The sequence below is a fragment of the Fundulus heteroclitus genome, chromosome 9 (assembly GCF_011125445.2).
Source record: "Fundulus heteroclitus isolate FHET01 chromosome 9, MU-UCD_Fhet_4.1, whole genome shotgun sequence".
Classification (NCBI taxonomy): Eukaryota; Metazoa; Chordata; class Actinopteri; order Cyprinodontiformes; family Fundulidae; genus Fundulus; species Fundulus heteroclitus.
The window spans coordinates 37,018,965-37,040,764 of record NC_046369.1 but is presented as its reverse complement, the minus strand read 5'-3'; the positions used below and the strand labels follow the sequence as shown (position 1 = coordinate 37,040,764).

Here is a 21,800-nt window from a genome sequence, read left to right as displayed (position 1 = left end):
TCAGCATTAATATCCTTAAAAAAAAAAAACACAACCTCGTTGCTTGACTTAAAACATCTTAATTATACACAGACATTTCATAAGATGACAAAGTTACAAAACAAGTGATACATTTCTAATGCTAACGCCAGAATATGTGTAGTGCTGTTAAAGCAATTTTGGTGATTCTTATAACTAAGATAGTCCTTTCTTACATAAACACTGTACATGGCTCTGTAAATGTTTGTCCAGTGGGGGAAAAAGATATTATTGATCGTTTGCCTGGCAGAGCCCCCCCCCCCCCTCCCCCCCAGACCCTCTACCCCACACGTCTTATTTTAAACCTGGCAGTGTGACAACATGAGGACACACTATTCCATTTGATTTATTTTTTATTTTTACGAAGCTCAGCTTGTGCACTTTGCTTTTATGAGAAAAGAAGACACTGCCTTCATTTACTTGAAATCTTAAAGTAGATCATACTGCCTCCAAATATGAAGGTGTTTTTTCTTCTGCGTTATGAAGCAGTGGCTGATATACAGAACAAAAATAACCACAACTTTCCTACATTCAAAGGACTAATGTTAAGGTACAGCATGATGGGTATGCAGAGGTTAGATCATTAGTGTGAATAAGTGGACGTGGTAGGCTTCGTCTTTCTCTGTCAAACAAGAACTTGCTTCTTTGTTACTGATAAAAACTGATCCCAGTCAGCTCTTCGGTGTAAGAAGAGCCTCTGGGGCAGTGAAGGCTTCTTAATACTGCCGCTCGCCACCACTATCAGAATTGCAGGGGAAAAAAAGTGTAGATACAGTAAACATAAATTATACAATGTAATTATCATATCTGTTCCCTCATAAAGTGTGTCTGACTTTTCATTTTTCAGCATTCCCATTCCATTTTGGTTTTATTAAAGTTATTTTTTGTGTAAGTTTAAATTAAAACCTTTTTAGTGGCCAGATGCTGGCCAGATGAGCATGTTTGTAGTGTGCTTTTAAACATTTGGCTTCCATGTGACTTCATGCTGTAATTTGTTACTAAAAGAGCCTCCTAGAGGTGCAGCTCCCTGCTCTTGTGGCCAATCGGTGCTTTTTGGCTCATTCTTCATCCAATCGGAGTAGTTCATTATACCTGTCAATCAAAGTCACACCTCTGGCAGCTTAGACGCTGCAGGTGCAAATATCACTTAAACAGTGGAATGCAAACGGAGGAGTCAGACAACAGCAATGACGAGATTAGAGAGAATGGCGACAGTGAATTTTCAGAATTATTTACTAAATAGTAATCTCACGAGGCTCGTGCTAGAAGAAAAAAAAAAACAGATGAAAGAGTGTGGACCCGACCGACCAGACTTAAAAATCCAGCAGCAGGCGAGCGACTGTGGACAGAGTTGTTTTCAAGTAGAGCTTATCGTTGTGTTGTAATACCCGACCTCCTGTACCCCCAAATTATTTATCACCAGCCGGGGTAAGCGATGCTGTCCTTCTCCACTAATGTGTCCTGCGGCCCCCCGGTTATTTCCCCACCGTCAGCTTTCTGCAAGCATACTTCAGCTGTTTTGGCCGGTGCAATATGAGTTGCTGGTATTCCTGTGCTTTGCATGCAACATGATGGCAAATCCGCTGTAGGGGTTTCAAAGGGCACCCTTTAAAAAGAAATATCTGTGCAAGTAAGCAGCATGCAGTTGTTGCTGATGTCACCCAGTGCTCAGTCGTTAGGTATATGTGCGGTTTGGATGTAATCAGCCATTCTGCAAACACAAACACATTCCATCAAGGCCGATTCTGTTTAATGGCGTGTGTGTATAGAGAAGTGTGTTCATGTTTTACCTGTTGTGGAGTTATGCAGCATTTACTACCTTGGCTGCTGGCCTGTGACAAAAACATGAAGTTTTACTGAAAACCTGTCACATCAATACAGGTAAATAAGGGGTATATGATGTCAGCAAGAGCCAAACTTCTGCAGTGTTTCAGATTTCAGTGTTAGAGAACGGAAAACTGCGTACAATCATGGGAACGATATGCTGGTGTCTCCTGTTGTTAAAATAACACCTGTACAGTAGGGGAGACACATGCTCTGAAGGGGAACACATGACTGGTGGTGAAAAAACCTACAGAGAGCGCCTTACAAGACAAGCCACATTCACAGAGCTCAGCGTATTCCACCGGGATCTCATGTGTAGGACCAGTATGAAGCAGGGGGGGAAAAAGACGTGGTTTACGATTTTCTGGCTAATAAAAATGTAGTGTGCATTAATTTTCAGTCCCTGACTCACCCCTTTTACTGTAGCTTTAGTTACTAGTCTTTTATATATTCTACATTTATTTAGTCTTTGGCATATCTCTGATAGCTTTACACATCTAGAGAGGGAAATGTTTGCCCATTCAGCAAATTTGCTCAAGCTCTGTCATACCGAATGGAGAGCAACTGTAAATATTGATTTACACTCCTTGCCACCGATTCTTCATTTGATTTAGGTCTGACCTGGCCATTTTAACACAGAAGAGCTTTGATCTGAACTCTTCCACTGTAGCTCTGGTGTTATGTTAAGGGGGTTTGTCCTGCTGGAAGCTGAGCCTCTTCCCCAGTCTCAAATGTATTGCGGGCCCTCCGGAGGTTTTTTTCTACCGTTCCCCTATATTTAGCTCCACCTATTTGCTCATTAACTTCCCATCCCTCTTCCAACATGCATCTCTGCACTATGATGCATTCACCACAGTGTTTTGCTTGTATTCCAAAAATTCACTCCTCTGAGCAGAACAGCTTTGGTCCTCATGCTGCTGTTTTTTTTCATTGATGCTCTCTAACTGCAAATAGTTGCACTGGATTCTGTGTAGCTCCACACTTTTCAGATTTCAGTTCATTACAAATAAATGCAAAAACCAATGTACTGTATATATTTTCCTTCTACCTAACAACTAGGCAGTACTTTGAGTTGGCCTATCACACGAGAACCAATAAAATAGATTGAAGTTCCTGGTTGTAAGCGGACAAAATATGTGAAAATCATTTGGAAAAAACTGTCAGGATGTAAAGAACAGGTCAACACAGCTGGAAAGGAAAATGATTTGATTTGTCTCATGACTCACCAGCTTTCCTGGAGAAAGGATTTGTCCCAGCAGGGGAGAGGGAGGGTGGAAATGTGCCAGGAGGGCGAGCAGCAGGTGGAGGGGGAGGAAAGCGGCCAGCGGGTGGGAGCGGGTCCTAGGAAGTTACAAATCAACACCTTATCATGAGCACAATTAAAAAACTGATTTACCATCTGTTGAAATCTCACCGTCTGAGCTGGGATGTCATTTTCTTTACTTTCCTTTCTGTCATCTTTTGGCTTAGATTTAAACCAGCCACTGAACCAGCCTGTTTTTGCGCCCTGTGTAACACAGAACAAAGATTTGATCCGCGTCACATCCGGTCCGTTTGTACATCAGCCAGTCTGAACATATCTGAGGCCCCACCTTACCTGTTTAGGTACCTCGTCAGGCCCCCCAGACTCCTCCACAGGCCCAGGCATGAGCCCCTGGTGTTGATTGGGACTGAGGTTAACGTCACGTATCTGATTATTAATTTCCAGTTGAAAATAAAGAACAACAGTTCATTTGTTTCTGAAATTAAACAAGAATGGTTTTGTTTTTTTCTGTTTTGAAACAGCTGACGATTTGAAAGCTCTCTCACCCTCCCAGCCTCAGAAGATGAGTCTGCCTCTGTGGGAGGAATGACAACAAAGTAGTTCAGCCGAGCTGATGGCTTACAGGATGTAGTAAATACTGAACAGAGACGGGAATGAATTATGTTTGGCTGTAGCTCCTCACCATCAGCTGCCAGTGGAGGATTACTCAGAGGACAATGTGGCATGGAACTTCGGACTTCAACACCATCCATGTAATGAGGGCTGGTGATTTGACTCATGGGCACTGAGGGAGTATGAAGCACCATTGTTGGCATGGACTCCATGGAGGGGGCATTGGCCTGAGACCTGAATAAACCCCCAGGCAGAACGTAATGGAGCTGGTCAGGACTGGCCTTCCATGTATGAAGTAACCTTTGTGATTTACACTACAATGTTTGTTTGTTTTTTGCCATTTTTGTACCTGTGTGGTGTTTCTGTGTCAATCACTGACATTTCTTCTCCGCTCTCATGGATGAGGCTGTCTTGGTGCTCTGAGCTTCTCAAATACAGGTGCTCATGCTCTGGATCCTGGTTATGACAACTTAAATCATCCAGATCAGGTTCTATAGAGATAGACATGTTCCATACCAAATGTTTAAGAAATATAATACTGGCCGACATTAAATCAGACAAAAGGTTTCCTGTTGTCAGGTAGGATTACCAAAATACCAAAAATTACCAAAAATTCAGAAGTTGAAATCCTCTGGGATTACTGTGTCTTTAAATAATTTAAATTGATGGTTAATTCACGACATCTGAGTTATACTGGGGTACAACCGAGGAGGTAGACAACACCTCCAGCAAACTGCTTCATTAAATGAGATCAAGGAAAAATAAATACCAAGCATCGGATATTGGGTACAATATCTGATGCTTGAATGTGCAATGTTCACGTATTTTAACATTTATGTAAAAATATAAACAGCATTGGAGTGTCCAGCCATCATAGAGAGGAAACAGGCTTGTTGTCCAAGAGTATTTTATTGTGAATCGTGTGAATCAACCGCAGAATAAGAATCCAGACCGTGTAAAGTTTCTTGCTGATGCAGGTAAGAGAATGTCATTATCCACAGTGAATTGAGTCTATGGACAAAAACGGGACTCAGAGAGGATGAACCCTTAACTCTAAAAGCAACTTAAAATTCCAGATAACAATTTGTAAATGTGCTCTGGGACAAAGACCTTCATGTCTGTCGGTATGTGTGTTTGGTCCATAGATACTAATGATTAAAGTAAGCCAAACAGGCAACATTTGAAGGAAAACTTACCTGGGTACAGCTGGCTATCCTCATCGGCCAAAGCACAGCTTGGAGGAGCTTCCTGATTTGTATCAGCACAGTCATAATTCCCCATCTGGGCACAACAAACATAAACGTCGGACTAGTTGTGCATGTTAAGGGTCTAACAGAGAGCAAACCTTTAAACCAGCTATTATAGCATCTCTTGTAGCAGCCTGCACTGTGAAGAATGTCATCACAAACATTGTTTAGCTTATCGGGTCAACATAAGAGACATTAATGGCAAAGTGACTGGTGTTTCTGGCATCTGATCATAAAACTGTGAGTGGTCAGATCGTAAATTTGATGTGATGCTAAAATAAAATGGCAGCGTATCATTCGTTCCGGCTTGACGTGCAGGGAATCTCAAAACAAAATTCCTTGGTAAGCCATTCAATATGCGGAGACAACTAGCTGAGAAGTATTTCCAGTTTGCCGTCATAAACCATGCAGGACCCATGAATGTCTACACTGCATGTTGTGGTTAAAAAGAGTAGCACAAAGAAAAACTCCAGTCTGCATACATACACTGCTGTTAAGAAAGTTTCTGTAACACCATTAACTAAGGTTAACACACCATATCGATCATTACGCACAGACTGATGTTGTAAAGCACTTATTCCTGGTAATAACAGGGATATTTCTGCTTACGTATAATAAAAAAGACGAGCTGCTGTACTCCCATTCACGCTCCCTTAGGTCTGCCAGCAGCTCCTTATTGTCCTTAAATTAAAGTGGACATTAAGAGGAGATCCTGCCTTCGCTGTAGCGGCTCCAAAATTGTGGAACGATCTGCCAATGGATGTCAGGCACGCCTCCTCTTCATCAGAGTTCAAGACTCTTCTTAAAACACATCTGTTTGCTGAAGCCTTTTGCACACCCTGAGAGGTTGACACTATTTTTTTTTATTTTTACTTATTTTAATCTTAACATTAATCAATTTTAATCTAACTATTTTTGCTGTTTTCAACTATGTTATTTGTCTATTTTAGCTTGTCTTTTTTTTATTTGTTTATGTATTTTAATTTTACAGTTATTTTCAGTGGTATGTGTACATCACTTTGTTGACCTTTGTTCTTGTAAAGTGATTTATAAATAAATGTTGTACTGAAAGGTAAAAACATGACATTTAAGATCAGAAATGGCATGACACCTTAAATGTCTCTTATATTTATCAAACTGATAAAAAAAATTATTATTAATACAGAAATGTGGCCGTGATAAAAAAAATGTTTAATACTTGCCTAATGATTTTTATCTTCAAAGGTACTTTTAACCTGGCAAATGAGCCTCATTGGAACCCATACTCTAAATTATTAAATTAGATAGATAGATAGATAGATAGATAGATAGATAGATAGATAGATAGATAGATAGATAGATAGATAGATAGATAGATAGATAGATAGATAGATAGATAGATAGATAGATAGATAGATAGATTTTATGGAGTTTAACTATATAAATCATCCACTCTTCGCTCAAATGTTGAAAACCACAGTCCAAACTCTACCCTCCTATTACTGATGAAACACAGATAAGGCCAAAATTAAAAAAAGCATTGTGTGGAAAAACAAAGTACTCCCCCAAAACACTAGATATGTACAAAATACATAATACTGTAGCATTTAAATGAGGTATGCTTCCTTGTTATCATGCCTGTAAGTCACAATTGCATGTAAAATGCAAGTAAAGTGATCCAACCACTTGATTGCACATTGTACTGAATGTTCATATAATACATTTGCCTTCCTTTAATTATGATGACATATCATTTCCACAACTCAGAACCGAAGCGATATGTATCTCTTCCAAGACATAGCCTTGGTCAGCATGGTGTGAAACGAATGGACTGAGGAAGCTGATCACCTGGAAGTGTTGGTGTCGCATCCGAAGGTGTTTGAGCCACTCCGGTTCCTCTGCTGCTCCACCAAGCCCTGCTTCACTGTACTGACCCTCTGTGAACCTGAGTCTGTCTGAAAGCTGCAGGGAAAATTGACACGGGGCATAGTCCCAATGAGATGAAAAGCATTGATGAGATGGGTCAGACATTCAAATCCTATTATATTAACTGTGCAAACATACCTTAATAATCTCCTCTGTCAGCACATAGTCTGGCTTCCTCTGCCTCAGGATAGCCTGCCCCACCACCTCACAATAATGGAAGGCCTGGGACGAAAGCCCACAGTCCAACAGCCGACAGGCATAAAGGAACTTATACACCTGATCACAGAGCAGTCCACATCAGCATCAAACATCATAGAGAACCTCTCTGCCAGAGTTCTAGTTAAACACAGGTCTGCCACAGTAGGTGTGAACTACCTGAAAGGATGGGATTGAAAATGATTTTCCTCCAAGCGTCTGACAGTACTCGTATAACTCTGTACACTGGATGGCAGAGGTTGAAGCAAAGTGTCTGAAAGACTGCCTGAAGGAGAGGACAGAGCCTATTTCAGAGCCTTGGAAAATAGCCATTACCCCTGAAACCACCAAGTTTAGTATTTTACAAAGCAAAAACATTGAAAAAACAGCTGACTTACAAACAAGGAACAGAACATTGAGATCTCCCAGCATCGGTGTTTATCAGAGAGATAACAAACAGGCCAACATTTATCCTGGCTAGGACGCTGCAAAGCTAACAGGCAAATTTGGAGTACACCCCAAATCCTTGATTTTATGGAAAAGCAGACAGAAAAAAAAGTCTCTAAGAGGATCTCTGAGCGTTTGAAAGAGTGTATGGTGTCTGGAAAGGTTTTCACAAGGTTTTCAAATTTGTTTCTCCTTATAACCACACATTTCTGGGTATTTTATTGGGATGTTATGTGAGGAACTAACACAAATTAATGCTTAATTGTGTGGTGGAAGGAAAATTATTTCAAAGTGAATATGTGAAAAGTACACGGTGGAAACAAATTGCAAACAATTTTCAAGTCTTGCTCCAGATTCTCAAATGGACTGAGGTCAGAACTTTGATTGGCTCAATCTCACATGAAGGTGCTTTGATCTACACCATACGGTCTGCTGTCTCAAATATTTTACAGCATCTAACAGGTTTTCTTCTGCATTTAGCTCCTTCATCTTCCTATCAACTTTGATTAGTTCTTCTGTTTATGCTGTTGGAGAGCATCCCCAGGCACCATGCTGCCAGCACCATGTCACACAGTGGGGTCAGTGTGTTCAGGGTGTTGCAAAGTTAGACCACACATAGTGTGTTGCTTGTAGGCCTAAAAGCTCAGTTTAGCTCACATCCAACCAGAACACCTTCTTCCATATATTTGCTGTGTCTCCTACAGGAGCCTTTGACCAACTACAAACAAGACTTCTTAGTTTTAACATTGTTTTTGTTCTTGCTCCTCCCTCTCCCATTAAAGGTACATAGCCACGTTATATTTTAAAAAAAAAAAAGACCAAAAACTGTTTGATAATGATAAAATAAGGTTATATACACCAAGCGTCCATCCTGATAATGTTTTGATGATCCTTTTTGAGGCTAAATAGAACCCAGCACCAAGCGTGATGAGCAGATGTAAACAGAAGTGGCGCCATCTACTGGCAGTATCACAGAACTGTCAGAAAGCCAGATGGCGACTACAAAATCACTACTAAATAATGTCAGAACAAGCCGGGCCCCTCTGCAATGCCTCGTGGTAAAACGGCAGCTCAGTGTGATCGAAGATTAACGGTTATTAATTAAATACACCGATCTATGGCAAATCTGAAGGCCTCATATCAGAAAATCAAGGAGAAAGAAAATTTCCGTTGATAAACGGAAACAGACACAACGTCAAGGTAAGAACCAATCAATCAATCAATCAATCAATCTATTTATAATGTTGTTTCTACTTAAGACTGCAGAGGCTAAGAAGAGCATTGCTATCACTATTATCCCAGTATTAATAAGGATGTTTACTCACGTCAATCAAATCTGCGTCACATCTAAGCCTCAACAGCTTTAGCGTCCGCTTCAGAGAACACCAACGTTCATGCTGTATTCCCAGCACTATTCGAATCTTTTCCATTTGGAAATCATATTTTTTTGTTAATTTTTTGCGTTAACTGAATCTTAGACCTTTGTTCATTGTTTCTACACTTTGCTATGAGATGATTATAGCCATTTGCTGCTTCAATGTTTATCCCGAACTGCACATGCGCAGTATAATACCACTGTTGTTATTATAAATATACAAAAAGGGATTTACTTACTAAAAATTTAGCAAAAAAGCGTAAAACACAAAATTAAGAACTAATACACCAGCAGGACGTAATAATCTTTCATAAAAACTTTGTATGCAACCAGAGTGAGCTACTGTTGTACAAAAAAAAGAAAAGTCAAATAACGTGGCGATGCACCTTTAATTTGTGACTAATTCTCCAGTCAACAGATCTCCCATTTGAGCTTTGCATCACTGCAGCTCTTTCAGAGTTCTCATGTTTCTCTGATTATTGCTCTCCTTGTCTGTCAATAGTTTAGGCAGACGGCCATGTTTTAGACGGCCATCTCATCTCCATTTTTGAATGGTGGGTTGAACAGAGTTCTGTATAAAGTTTGAAATACTGTATTCTAACCTAACGCTGATTTAAAACTTTCTCACTGACCTCTCCACTGTGTTCCTTTATCCTCATGAGGCTGTTTGTTCACTAAAGTTCTCCAACAAACCTCTGAGGTCTTCACAGAACAGCTGGAAATATACTGAAACCCAACACATGTTCGGACCCTTTTTACTAACTGGGTCAAGTTGGTGGCACAGGGTTTATTCTGTGGTATCAGATGGAAGGGGCTATAAAACAAGTACACACCACACTTTTACTCATAACAGTTTTAAACACCTGTATTATTTTCCTTTCACTTAACAATTATGCTCTATGTTATGTCGGTTTATCAAGACACTGCAAACAAAGACCGTTAGACACCCACATTGTAAATTTACTATAATTCCAGGTCATATGTAGCAGAAATAAAAATAAAACTACTTTCTCCAGACTTGTTCCAAGCAGAACCCTTAAACAGACAAGCTGTGGAGACAGTTTGGCCTGATGAGTGGCAGTAAGTTGGAAGCACAGCTCACCTGTGGCTGCTGCCCAGAAGCACAAGTCTCTCTGCCTTCTGCGGGAACGCCCCAAAGGAAGCGCCGGCTGTCAGGTAACACACATGGGCAGCATGTATTAGGCCCCTGGAGGCTGCAGGGAGAATAGCAACGCCACCCATCAGTGTGTGCTTGTGCATGACTACCAGTCAGTTAGTCAGTGAATCTATACCCAGCGAGTCTCCCATGGTGAGGATGGCCTTCTGCTGTATTGCAGGATTTCCTGTCTCGTTGGAGAGCATCACAGCCAGATGGGGCCTCCAGTCGCCCCATTTTTCATTTCCACACGACTGGGTACAGAACATCATCATTAATACTCTTGCTGGGCTTCATAAAGTATTCATGAGTGGGACATGTGTCAGTTTTATTGCAATATTTTACCATGGATGCAGCTGGCATTCTCCCAGACAGAAGGTGGAAGAGAGTCTGGAGGGGATCGGTCGCTACTAGCTGGCTTGTAAACCTGCCAACAGAGCAGTTTGTGTCGTTTCACATCGTAACCAGGGGTAGCAGCAGTACTAGTGTCAGTTTTAACAGCCTGAAGCAGGAACCAGCCTATTTAAACAGCACCCCTTCTGCCTGACTTTAGAGAATTTACACAGTTCCCCCTGACAGCTCAGGTTCCACCCCTCTTGTCAGTCCCAGATCTTAATCATGCCGGTTATCTGACGGCCCTCTGCTCATACATTCCTCCTCTGACGACCCGACACATGCTGCTGCGTAATATCCCGCTGACTTAAAAAACAGTCAGAAAACATAAATTAATTACATTAAGAATAGCGCTCTGTGACAGACTGGCGACCTGTCCAGGGTGTACCCCGCCTCTCGCCCACTGACAGCTGGAGATAGGCACCAGCACCCCTCACGACCCCATGAGGGATAGACGTGTTAGAAAATGGATGGATGGAAGAATAGCGCTCAGAAATTAATATTCAGCTGTTGCTTGATATATTTTTATTATTCTATTTTTTTAGATTTGGTCAATAAACATTATCTTTTGGGTTTTTTAATTGGACAACACCGTCTGTCTCTTGGGCCTGGCCAAGAAAATGAGACATGACTGAACCTAGTACAGGCAACTGAAGATTTACCCTCTGAAGGACAGTAGATAACATTCTTATCTGTCCTGGAAAAAGACTACAGTGACAAAAAACTAAAACTCTCAAATCAACTACCTGCTTTACTAAATTAAATTTAGTTTTGAGCAGAAAGCGTTCAGAGGTTTCTGGGATTTTGCTCACAGTAAGTAAATAGTCTCAGTAGCTTTCAGCATTACGTTTTAGAGCTGTGATTTGCTACATTGCAGTCTGGACCAGGACAGTGTCCTGATAAAAATGCATATCAGTTACTGTTGTTTTAAGGCAACTTTAAGGCAGGGGAGACACATTAAAGCTGAGGCAGAGGGAGACTTTTTAAACAAATTACCACTTGTGCATTTACATGTAATCCGATTTCAAGGGCTATCCCATTTCAGACGTCTTGGCATTTCTCACCTGTTCAGCACTGTGGCATATGATCTGCTGCCCATCTTGCTAGCCAGAAAAAGTGCATGCCCCCACAGGCCGCTGGTCATAGCAGACTCCAGGGCCTCCTGCTGACCATGTGGAAAACAGTGAGAGGAACACAAAGAGTCCAGCACAACACACCAACTAGCAGTTGGGTCATTTAGATAATTAAGAAGTATAATGGTGTTGCTAGTGATGGGGCGTTCACTGTTTTCAGAACCCTGAACACACCATCTCTGTGTTGAAAGATGGTGGTGGGCCCATAATGCTGTCCATTCATCACCAAGTTTAATTACAGTTTCGAGATTCCAAACCCCCTTCTAGATCAAGGCGGACGTTTTCTGAAATATATAAAAAACTAAATGTTTATTCTGTTTTTTTAAAACACAAAAATAGCCAAGGAAAGGAAAAATTACAATTATCTTAGAAAATGTTTCTAAATCTAAAAATACAAAAGAGTTAGATGCTGCACAAAATCATCATCCCTTTATATTTAGATCCATGGCAAGTTAGGAGGCAGAGTGAACGCAAATTAAACAAGTGTTTTGTTGATCAAAGAGTCTATGTTTGAACCTTCTTTTGGAAAAAATGGAAGACATTTGTTCCAAGCACACCAATGAAGCAGATGCAAGCCTTGTTTTCACCTGAAAGTCCATGCTTATTTCTAGGGCTGTAACAGTTCATTGCATGATTTCTATGAATGTTATTCGATTCATAACATTCATAGAGGCAAAATTATCTGCTTCGAAGCTTCGTTAAATGATGTTTATCTGTTCTGTGCACTGCGTCTGGGTGGCTAACGATAGCCTACCCTACTGATACATGAATGCCTACATGAATGCCAAGTGCGGTTATCAGCTATGAAGGGAGACAGCAACAGGCAAAATGAAGCAAAGAGATATTGGGAACAACAAAGCAGAATGAAAATCATTTTCCACCACAAACCTGCAGACATATGAGAACTGTCAATTTAAAGGATAGCTTGGTTCTGGTTCTGTGGATTTCTTTGCAGTTTTTTGTTAATTTGTGTAACAAAAGAACAAACATTGACTAATATATTACATATTACAAATATTACAAACTGACTGCTGTTTTTTTCTACTTTTCTAACTTGAACATTTCATTTTTTCTGAATGTGCATTATTATTTTTTTAATAATTGCACTTTCTGATTAGTCTTTCTTCTCTGCTGTACAGCTTCACTTTAAAATGCATCTTTTTCATTTTGACTCATCTTGTGCGTAAGACTGGTGCCTTCAGTCGATTTTTAGAATAATCGATTATCAAAATAAAAATTCCTGACAGCCCTACCTATCTCAGCCAGTCATTGTAAAATTTAAAATAACTTTGCTTTACAAAGCATGCAGTCCAGATCTGCTTGCCTTTGAAAAATGATGGCAAAGTAAAGATGCAGAAGATGATAACCACAGACTACTACCATCCTCAATGTTCAAATGTGTGAATAAAAATGTGAGTAAAAACAGAAGCTACATAGAAACATTAGACTACAGATGGTAAGAAAATGACCGAACCTTCTTTCTTCCAGCCAGCAGTAGCTGAGTGTAGCTCTGCAGAGCCTTTTCTGGGCTCCCTCCAAAACTATTTGGATCTCCTGTGAGTAGATCGTCTCCTTTAGCAGGCGGTAGTTCGGCTGCTGGGTGCTCATCAAAATCAATGAGTGTGGGAACATCTGGCTTCCAGCTTCCATCTGAATGGGAATCCTGCATCAGGAGCTCAGCGATATCTGAGCCAACTATTTGCTGGAAAAATTCAAATATGTTAATATCTGATGTTGAACACATAATCACAGCTTTGACTGTTGATATAAATCAATTATGTCATCAGGGTGTAAAATAACAAAGCTGCACCTACACCATTCTGTCTGCAGAGAAGTACCAGTAGATTCCACAAGAGGGCAGCAGAGCTCCCATCTGGCAGCTCGCCATCTCTCATGCAGGTTCCTGCCTTCTTATGAGCAAAGGCTATTGCATCTATTTTATGCAAACCTTCCCTGGCAAAATATGCAGAGACTTTTCATAAAGCAAAGATTCCACAGATTCATTATGATTTCAGATTTCAACTAGCTCTTTTTGTTTTTAGATAGCATGTTATTTAGCGGGTGGAATTTTGTACGTGAGTAACAAAGCAGTACCGAGTTAAAGGTCCAGGAAAGTCTCTCATCTCCTGCTGCTCTGGTGTCTCGCTTAGTATGACCTGTGTAGACGGAAAGAAAAGGTTTCTGAAGTATCTCCGTTTAAATTTCCGACCTAAAATATCTTGCATTTAAACAACTTTATTTTGTGCTTACTTCCAAACTGTGGACTTCCAGATGACTCAATTTCTTTTGCGCTGACAGGGCCGGAGTGACCCGTATGAGCTGGCCCGCTGGCCCAAAGCTCACCACTGCATGAGGGACTGAATACTTTAGAGGAGCCAAGGTCTGATGCACCGCTGCATGCTCTAAACAGGTATGAAACAGAAAACAGCAGCAGGGGATAAAGATGGAGTGAACAGACTGTGAGATTGAATGTCAATATTATACTCACCTCCATCGGAAGTGAAAGCAGGCTGCAACTCCTGATCACAGAGATCAGGTCCGTTCATGTACTGACTCAGCTCATAGCTGCTGGAAGACAGTCCAGAGGTTTTGGAGCTCTCTAATGTCCCGGGATAATCAGAGGACACATCCTCGTTATCTCTGTAAGGATTGACTTTATAATCACTGAGGTAACGCTGGGAGCTTTCACTGTTCTGGTCATACCTGAAACAATGGTAATCTGACATGAATGCATTATCATTTTGGGGGTTTTAGATCAACACTTACAATAAGACTGGCAAACGGTTCTCAGCTGGACCACAAGAAACCCAAATGTGGTATCAGAGGAGACATACAACAACCATTCATAACACTGATCACTCTCCAAATACTCAGCTCTCCGCTTTGCCATCAAGACAGCAATCTGGCTGCTTTAATATCAGATAGCAAGTATCAGTGGCAAATTCTGTAAGTTCTAGGATATGCAAACCCAGGTGTGGACTATCCATGGTTGCGTTCACCCACAGACTGCTGGTATAATCTCAGACCATAAAAGTATCTGAGTTCCTTTTGGTCCACCACTGTTATAACATATTGTTTTTAAATGTTCATCTGAGTGGTAGGATCCACAGTTTTCCAGCAGGAAGGATGCTTCAACCAGAAGACTGTATGGCGGTTCGCTTGTTGTGCATTAGCATGATGGAAAAGAAAACCAGATTCATTGGACAGTAAATAATCAGTAAAACTAGACAGTCCTTGGGCTCCTTTGGCTTCCTGTTCTTCCCCCGTTCCTCTAGAACTGGCAATAAACTTTGTAGCAGTTTGAGCTTCAGTAATTAAACTGTTGGATCAAACTACAATAGCAGAGCTTTTGCTCAGCTTTGAAACTCGGCTGCTGCGTGCTGCCCATTGCAGACCGGGTCTTGTGGGTCCTGACACACTGCAGATTTAAACCGTCAACTCAGACATCAGTATAAGAAGGATTTGTGAGAAATGAATGTTGTGTCATGCTTGTTTTTATATTTTGTGGCTTTCTGACACTGTTGTACTGATGTTAGGCCAATTTGGCTCACTCGTGGCATCGTATGGCTTTATAAAATCATTTTAGATCATTATTATGAACCTTTTTGTATGAAAGTATGTACATGCAAAGCTTCTCACAAGTGAGCATAATATGTTTCTGAACATTTAACACCTTCAATATGAAATTTATCTTGTACACTTCAACCGACAATCTTGGATTTGGATTTTCCATCCAATAAATTTAAAAAGCTGCAACAACGTGGTCATATAAGTTAGCACGCCTTTAGACTAAACCTTGTTTAAGCTTTTATTCATCATTCTATCAGTGTTTACAATATTGACTCACTAGACCTTTTAAAGTCCCCAAATTCCACCAGATTGTCTAGATATCCATTGTCCACCACCTTCTTTAGGTGATTTAATAAATGTGGTTTACAACTCTGTCTAAGCCATTTAGAAGAGAGTTTTTTTTCCCAGACATTTGAAGGTTTTCGTCAACAGCGACTGTTATTTGGAATCATTTATGACTTAATATAAACCTCATTTTGATCTAAAAAAAAAAAAAAAAAAAAAGTTATCCAGGAGCATGATGCTGTCAGCACCAACCTTCACTGTTGACATGGTAAGGTGCAGTGTTGTAGGTCTCCCAAAGCTCACTTTTGGAGTAAAGGTGTAAAGTTCAAGTTCAGTTTAATCATAATGAAGATCTGGCGATCATGGCCTGTGGGTTTACTTTAGGGGAGAAAGGATGCTTATGGTTGTAATTAAATCATCATAACGTTCTTCACAGGAACAAACATAATTTAAAAGCACAAAACATGCTTACGCAAATGCTTGCCTAAATAAAAATGTCTTTAGATGTTTCTTAACAGAGACTGTAGATTATGTGCAGCGTAGAGACAGCAGGAGAGCGTTCCAAAGTCTCTATGGAACGCTGGTCTGAGGACCTGCCGACATTTAAAGTCCTAGGCAGAGAAAGAGGCTGCAAAACATCCTGTATATATTTAGGAGCCAGATTGTGGATTGCTCTGAAAGTTAAAGCCAAAATTTAAAAATGCATCCTAACGTGCACAGGTAGCCAGTGCAGGGAGGGCTTTTTTTAGTCGGCAGCCTTGCTGCAGCATTTTGCACAGACTGAAGACGGGCCAATGAGGATTTATTTAAACAGTTAAAAAGACTATTGCAATAGTCTAAAGTGGAAGAAAACCTGTTAATACAGTTAAAGAAAGAAATGGAGCTCTGCGGTTTACCTGTGTTCCTCTAAATTGAGGCTTGCTCCGTGGCCTTGCACGTGTGTCCTTTCAGGGTACTGATTGACTTTCCAGAATTCTGGGGGCGCCCACTGTACAGCATCTCAATAAGCAGAACAACATAGCATGTCATTTTACATATCACCCTATAAACAGGGGTGAGAATATTTGGTTCCAAATATCGGATTGGAGGCCCAATCAAGGCACCTTCAAACTGCTGGAGTCTCTGAACTCAATTCTCAATAGCTGTTGTTGGTATACTTTAATGTCACCGCACATCCAGCGAACAGTGAAGCTGTGACTTGGTTGGCTAGTGTTTAAAACCCACGTTCTGTTTGCAAACCTGTAATATCGGCCATAAAGATTTTTTGGTAATCTAAAAAAGTCTGAGTTTTAGCTAAGAAACTGCACTGCAGCCTTTACAGTAAGACTGTACTGTCTGCTCTGTACGTTCTGTCTGTGTCATGTGACCTGCTCAGCATGCTACGCCATGACAGCTGTCCCTGCTGGGGAGAGCAATGAAGAAAGCCACTGAAACACCGATCACTCAGTTTGACAACGTTCATGCCAAAGCATTAAGTATTTGAAGCAGAACAACTTTTTTTTTTTTACCAAAGCCTTGTCTGCACACGATCCGCTTGCATCACACTGGAAGGTGTTTCAATGCAGATTATCAATAAGTCTGATAAAAACAGAAGTAATCACGCTGTTAGCCTCATAGTCTTCTGCATTAAAACTTCAGCAGCAGGAGCAAGATGTTCTCATTGAGGCCTGTAGTTGTTTGTCTTGCGTTAGATCCTTATTTAAGAACATAAGGCAGGCCTGGGACCAAATCCCCATACTAGTGACGATATTGGAAATATGGTGTTTTTGTAGTGCTACCAAGTCACTTGAAGTTCAAACACGTCCAATGCCCAGATTCCTTTTGTTATTGCTTTTTGTCACATTCAAACAGATGTCAATGGACGAAAATTATAATCTGAGGTTAGAAAAAATGCTTGGAGGATAATAAATTAACTACGTCAGACCATTTCCTGGTTCAATCTCACTCACCACTTGGCTCAAATAAGGTCAGAGCTCATGATTCAACCATGATAAAGAGACTGGGCAAAGATAGCACAGGAAAGTCATAAAAACCGCTACCAACCACATAGGATACCAAGAAATTTGCAAAAAGCATCTTAACGATCACCCAAACTTTTGACAAAGTTATCTGTGGACTGATAAGAAAAAATTTGGATTTTTGGAAACTGTATGTCCTGCTACATCTAACGTAGCACTTCAGAAAATGAATCACAGCTCTTGTCAAACATGGTGGTGGTAGTGTAATGGTCTGTGGCTACTTTCCAGCTTCATGACCTCAATAACTTGTCCTGTTGGCTAATATTAATAATTGTTGTTTTTACAAAAAAGTAAAAACAAAAGAAACCTGTGAAGGGATAAAAACGTTTTCACCCCACTGTACATGGCATTATGTTTATGTAGTATTGAACCCGAACTCAAGATTAGATAACCTTAAAGGACCGGGGTTGGTATGAGGAGCAGAAAGTCCTGATCTGGACATCCCTTCTCTAAATATCTCACTAGACTTGTGTGGTGTCATAATACCTGGTTGTGCATGTTGTCCTCTGTAGTAGTCATAATAGCCATAGCCGTCCTGGTAATCCCAGTGGTTATGGGGGGCATAGTCATTACCATGCCTGCAAAATAAAAATGAAAAATACAAGAATCCTGGTTTAATCTGTGCATTTGTGCAACATCTTCACCTGTGAGGTCTTACAGAATTTTGGCTTACAGATAATGAAAATCCAAAATTCAGTGTCTCAGAAAATTAGAATACTGTGAAAAGGTTCATTAATGGAAATTTATGGTTTAACACCCTAATCGGCTAATCAACTGAAGACACCTGCAAAGGTTTTCTGAGCCTTTAAAGGGGCTCTCAGTCTGGGTCAGTAGGCGACACCATCATGGGGAAGACTGCTGACTGGACAGATGTCCAGTCGACACCGTTCACAAGGAGAAGACACTAAAGGTCATTGCTGAGTAAGATGGTTGTTTAGAGTTCTGTATCCTAGCATATTAACACAAAATTCAGTGGAAGGAAGAAGTGTGGTAGCAAAAGGTGCACCAGCAACAGGGAGAACCGCAGCCTCGAGAGAATTGTCAAGCGAAATCCCTTCAAGAATTTAGGGAGATTGACAAGGAGTGGACTGAGGCTGGAGTCAGTGCCTCTAGAACCACCACATAGATGAATACTAGACAGAGGCTGCATGCGTCCTACCTGGGCTAAGAAGAAAAGGAAGTGGACTGTTGCTCAATGGTCCAACGTCCTGTTTTCAGATGAAAGTAAATTGTGAATTTTATTTGGAAAACAGGGTCCCACTGTCTGGAGGAAGAGAGGAGAGGCCCAGAATTCACGTTACTTGAAGTCCAGTGTAAAGTTTCCACAGTCAGTGATGGTCTGGAGTGCCATGTCATCTGCTGGTTCTGGTCCACTGGGTTTTCTGAGGTCCAAGGTCAACACAGCCATCTAGCAGAGCACTTCATGCTTCCTTCTGCAGACAAACTATAAGGATGCTGATACTGTTTTCCAGCAGGACCTGGCTCCTCCCTACACTGCCAAAGGTACCAAAAGCTGTTTCAGTGACCATGATGTTCCTGTTCTTGGTTGGTCAGCAGCCTCCCCTGACCTGAAGCCCATAGAAAATCTCTGGGCTGTTGTCTGGAGGAAGATGAGAGACACCAGACCCAACAACACAGATGACCTGAAGCCAGCTATCAAAGCAATCTGGGCTCCCTGGACACCTACACAGAACCACATGCTGACGGCCTCTATGCTACGGTGCATTGATCCAGTAATTCATGCAAGAGGAGCCCAACCAACTATTGAGTGCATAAAAATGGATATACTTCTCAGAAGCCTGACATGTGCCTAAAACATCCTTTTTTTCTTTGGTCTAATGTGATATTTTAATTTTCTGAGACACTGAATTTTTGGTTTTCTTTGTCATGATCGTCAAAACTATACAAGAAATAAAAGCCTGAAATATTTTTCCTCTTTTTATAATGATTCTCTATAAAATAATCGTTTCACTTTCTGAAATGACTGGCCAGAAATATTTCAATTTTATACAATATGAAATATTTCTTTAGATGTACCTGTAATTTGCTTAGTAGGCGGCACCAGCCACTGTTTCTGAATGACCGTATCAAGATACTAACTAGCACATGTTGAATATTTATCAGCAGTAACCTTTGCTGAACGAGAAGAGAACTGACCTGGACTGAGGTCTGTGATGCTCCTGCCACCCGTAAGCATAGGCATATTCCTGAGAGTTGTACTGAAACAGAGGAGGTCTGGCAGGTGGGCTGGTGAAGTGGGTCACGTAACGGGCATCAGGACGACCCCAGTGCTGGTCCTTCTCTCTTGGCTCAGGCGGAGGATAGTTCGGGTCCCATTGTTGCTGAGCAAATCTGGAGTAATGCTCCTTGTCTTGTTTCCTGTGAGAGCGGCGACTGGAGTCCGGCAGCTGGCGGCCTCTCTGATCCATCTCCGAGGATAGACTTTAACACCTCAAGTAAGAATCAGAATAAAGTGCCAGAGTGTTGGGTTTATTTTTTAAATTGTCATTCACAAACAGGATTGCGGTGTGGGGGTTGCTGTGGTACTCACAGTTCAGACCTGTCAGATGAAGGCAAAGTACATCCACAGCTTCCACATCATTCATGGGGAAACACACACACACGAGCTGATAACAAGTCAGCCTGATAACAAGAGGAGAAAGTTCACACACTGCAACCCAAAAAAGGAACGTGTGAATGCAAACCAGCAGTGCCAAAACAGTCTGAATGAGACTAAAGCAAGATTAAAAACAAAAGGAAAAAGTCTTCATAAACGCACACACTTAGATTACAGATTCATTTCAGGATGTTCAGAGCATGAAGAGGAGACAATCCCACCATCCCCGTAGTGTCTCCAGTCGGGATCTCAGTGAGCTGAAGGTAAACAGTGGAGCACACCCTGATTGCTGTTCCTGCTGTGGTCCATCCTTTGGCTGATTAAAAAAAAAAAAAAAAAACATCACTCACATTCATGATGTGCAGAACAAACCGGATCCTCGCATTAGTGGTTTCTTCATGTTGTGGAAACGGGCAACTTTGTAAACTCTGAGTGTTGCCACGTTGTCGGTAGGGAGGATGTGCAGGGGACGGTCACAGCGAGCGGCTCAGAGAGGGCTGATCTCAGGTCAGCTGCAGTCAACGCTTCAGGGCACAGGGAGCAGTGGAAACTGACTTCAAAACAGCCCTGAGAACGTCAGAGCCGCGCGGCTTTCACGTAGCTTTAAAATGTCTCCACCAGAGGGCGCAAGCGTATAAATTAAAAAGACCTCTGCGCCCTGCTGTAACGTCTCAGCTGGCCCCACAAATCCCCACATACGACAAGATCCTGGTTCTGTGGGCCGGAATCGGTGGTGAGACTTGGGTTGTTTTTAGTGAGAGCCATTAGCACAAATAAACTGTTTCACTAATTCTTTGCAGTCAGCAGATGTTCCGTTTGAAGAAATATACTACTGTCTGTGTGTGATACTGAGATACAAATACAATACAAAAATAATGCAACCAAACAGTTTTAACTCCAACTGTCACCATAGATTGATATTAGTAACATATCTCAATGGCTCTCTCTACATTTTACATGCAAGGCAGCCATTTTGAGTTGTGAGGTCAGAGTTGGTGATCAACCTCTGACCCCTGGGGGTCTTTTCAGAGTAAAAACTGAATGCAAATGTCTGACAAGCAAGGCTCTAAAGGTCACGGGTTCCCAACAATCAGATCATCTCAGATTATTTTATCAGACTGCCCAGAAACATGTGCATCATGTTAAACGGTCTCTCTAAATTGCCTTTAGATGTGTGTGTGCTTCTGTTGCCCAGTGATGGCCTGGTGACCTGTCAACGGTATACCCTGCCTCATGTCCAATGACCGCTGGAGTGAAGGGTTTACTAAACTAGTAATGCTGCAACCCTTAATTATATAACCTGTTGGAATGAACCATTTTCTCCCTTTTGCCTTCTTTCAAAACAAGGAAAATATTATGACATTTCAGATATCCATACGTGCTCCATATCTCATCAAGTCTAACTAACCATCTCTCTTTGTAGATCTACGTAGATGCTGTAAATCTACGTAGATGCTGTAAATATACGTAGATGCTGTAAATGATTACTTAAAGTTACACATTACAAAGTAATAATCATCTATATATGTACACTAACAACATATCTTGACAAAGGTCAAGGTGTGTTATTAGTGTTATTAACTGTAATCGTTACGAATATGCATTAGTGTCCCGGGAACATAGGGCTCATCTGTCAAGTCAAGTTTATTTGTATAAGTGCATTTCAGGGGCAAGGCGGTTCAAAGTGCTTTACATTATGAAAACATAGTGTCCATAATCTCTGAGGTCTCTTTTTGCAACA

At 41.1% G+C, this 21,800-nt stretch overlaps 1 protein-coding gene across 1 annotated transcript; it reads right to left on the bottom strand.

Annotated features, from left to right (window-relative positions):
• Positions 1-499: 499 nt before the first annotated feature.
• On the bottom strand, positions 500-20,536 carry sec16b (SEC16 homolog B, endoplasmic reticulum export factor). Its single transcript, XM_012850222.3, has 26 exons — positions 20,410-20,536; positions 19,994-20,085; positions 19,600-19,893; positions 17,929-18,020; positions 16,321-16,423; positions 14,058-14,272; positions 13,820-13,971; positions 13,664-13,725; positions 13,384-13,522; positions 13,044-13,271; positions 11,501-11,598; positions 10,389-10,470; positions 10,180-10,297; positions 9,990-10,101; positions 7,246-7,351; positions 7,009-7,146; positions 6,793-6,906; positions 4,915-4,999; positions 4,068-4,209; positions 3,789-3,952; positions 3,652-3,680; positions 3,440-3,532; positions 3,257-3,349; positions 3,069-3,183; positions 1,809-1,850; positions 500-1,729 (listed from the first exon to the last, which is right to left on the bottom strand). Exons 3-25 carry the CDS (start codon positions 19,869-19,871, stop codon positions 1,834-1,836), a joined length of 2,769 nt encoding a protein of 922 aa, XP_012705676.2. The 5' UTR covers positions 19,872-19,893; positions 19,994-20,085; positions 20,410-20,536; the 3' UTR covers positions 500-1,729; positions 1,809-1,833.
• Positions 20,537-21,800: the final 1,264 nt, after the last annotated feature.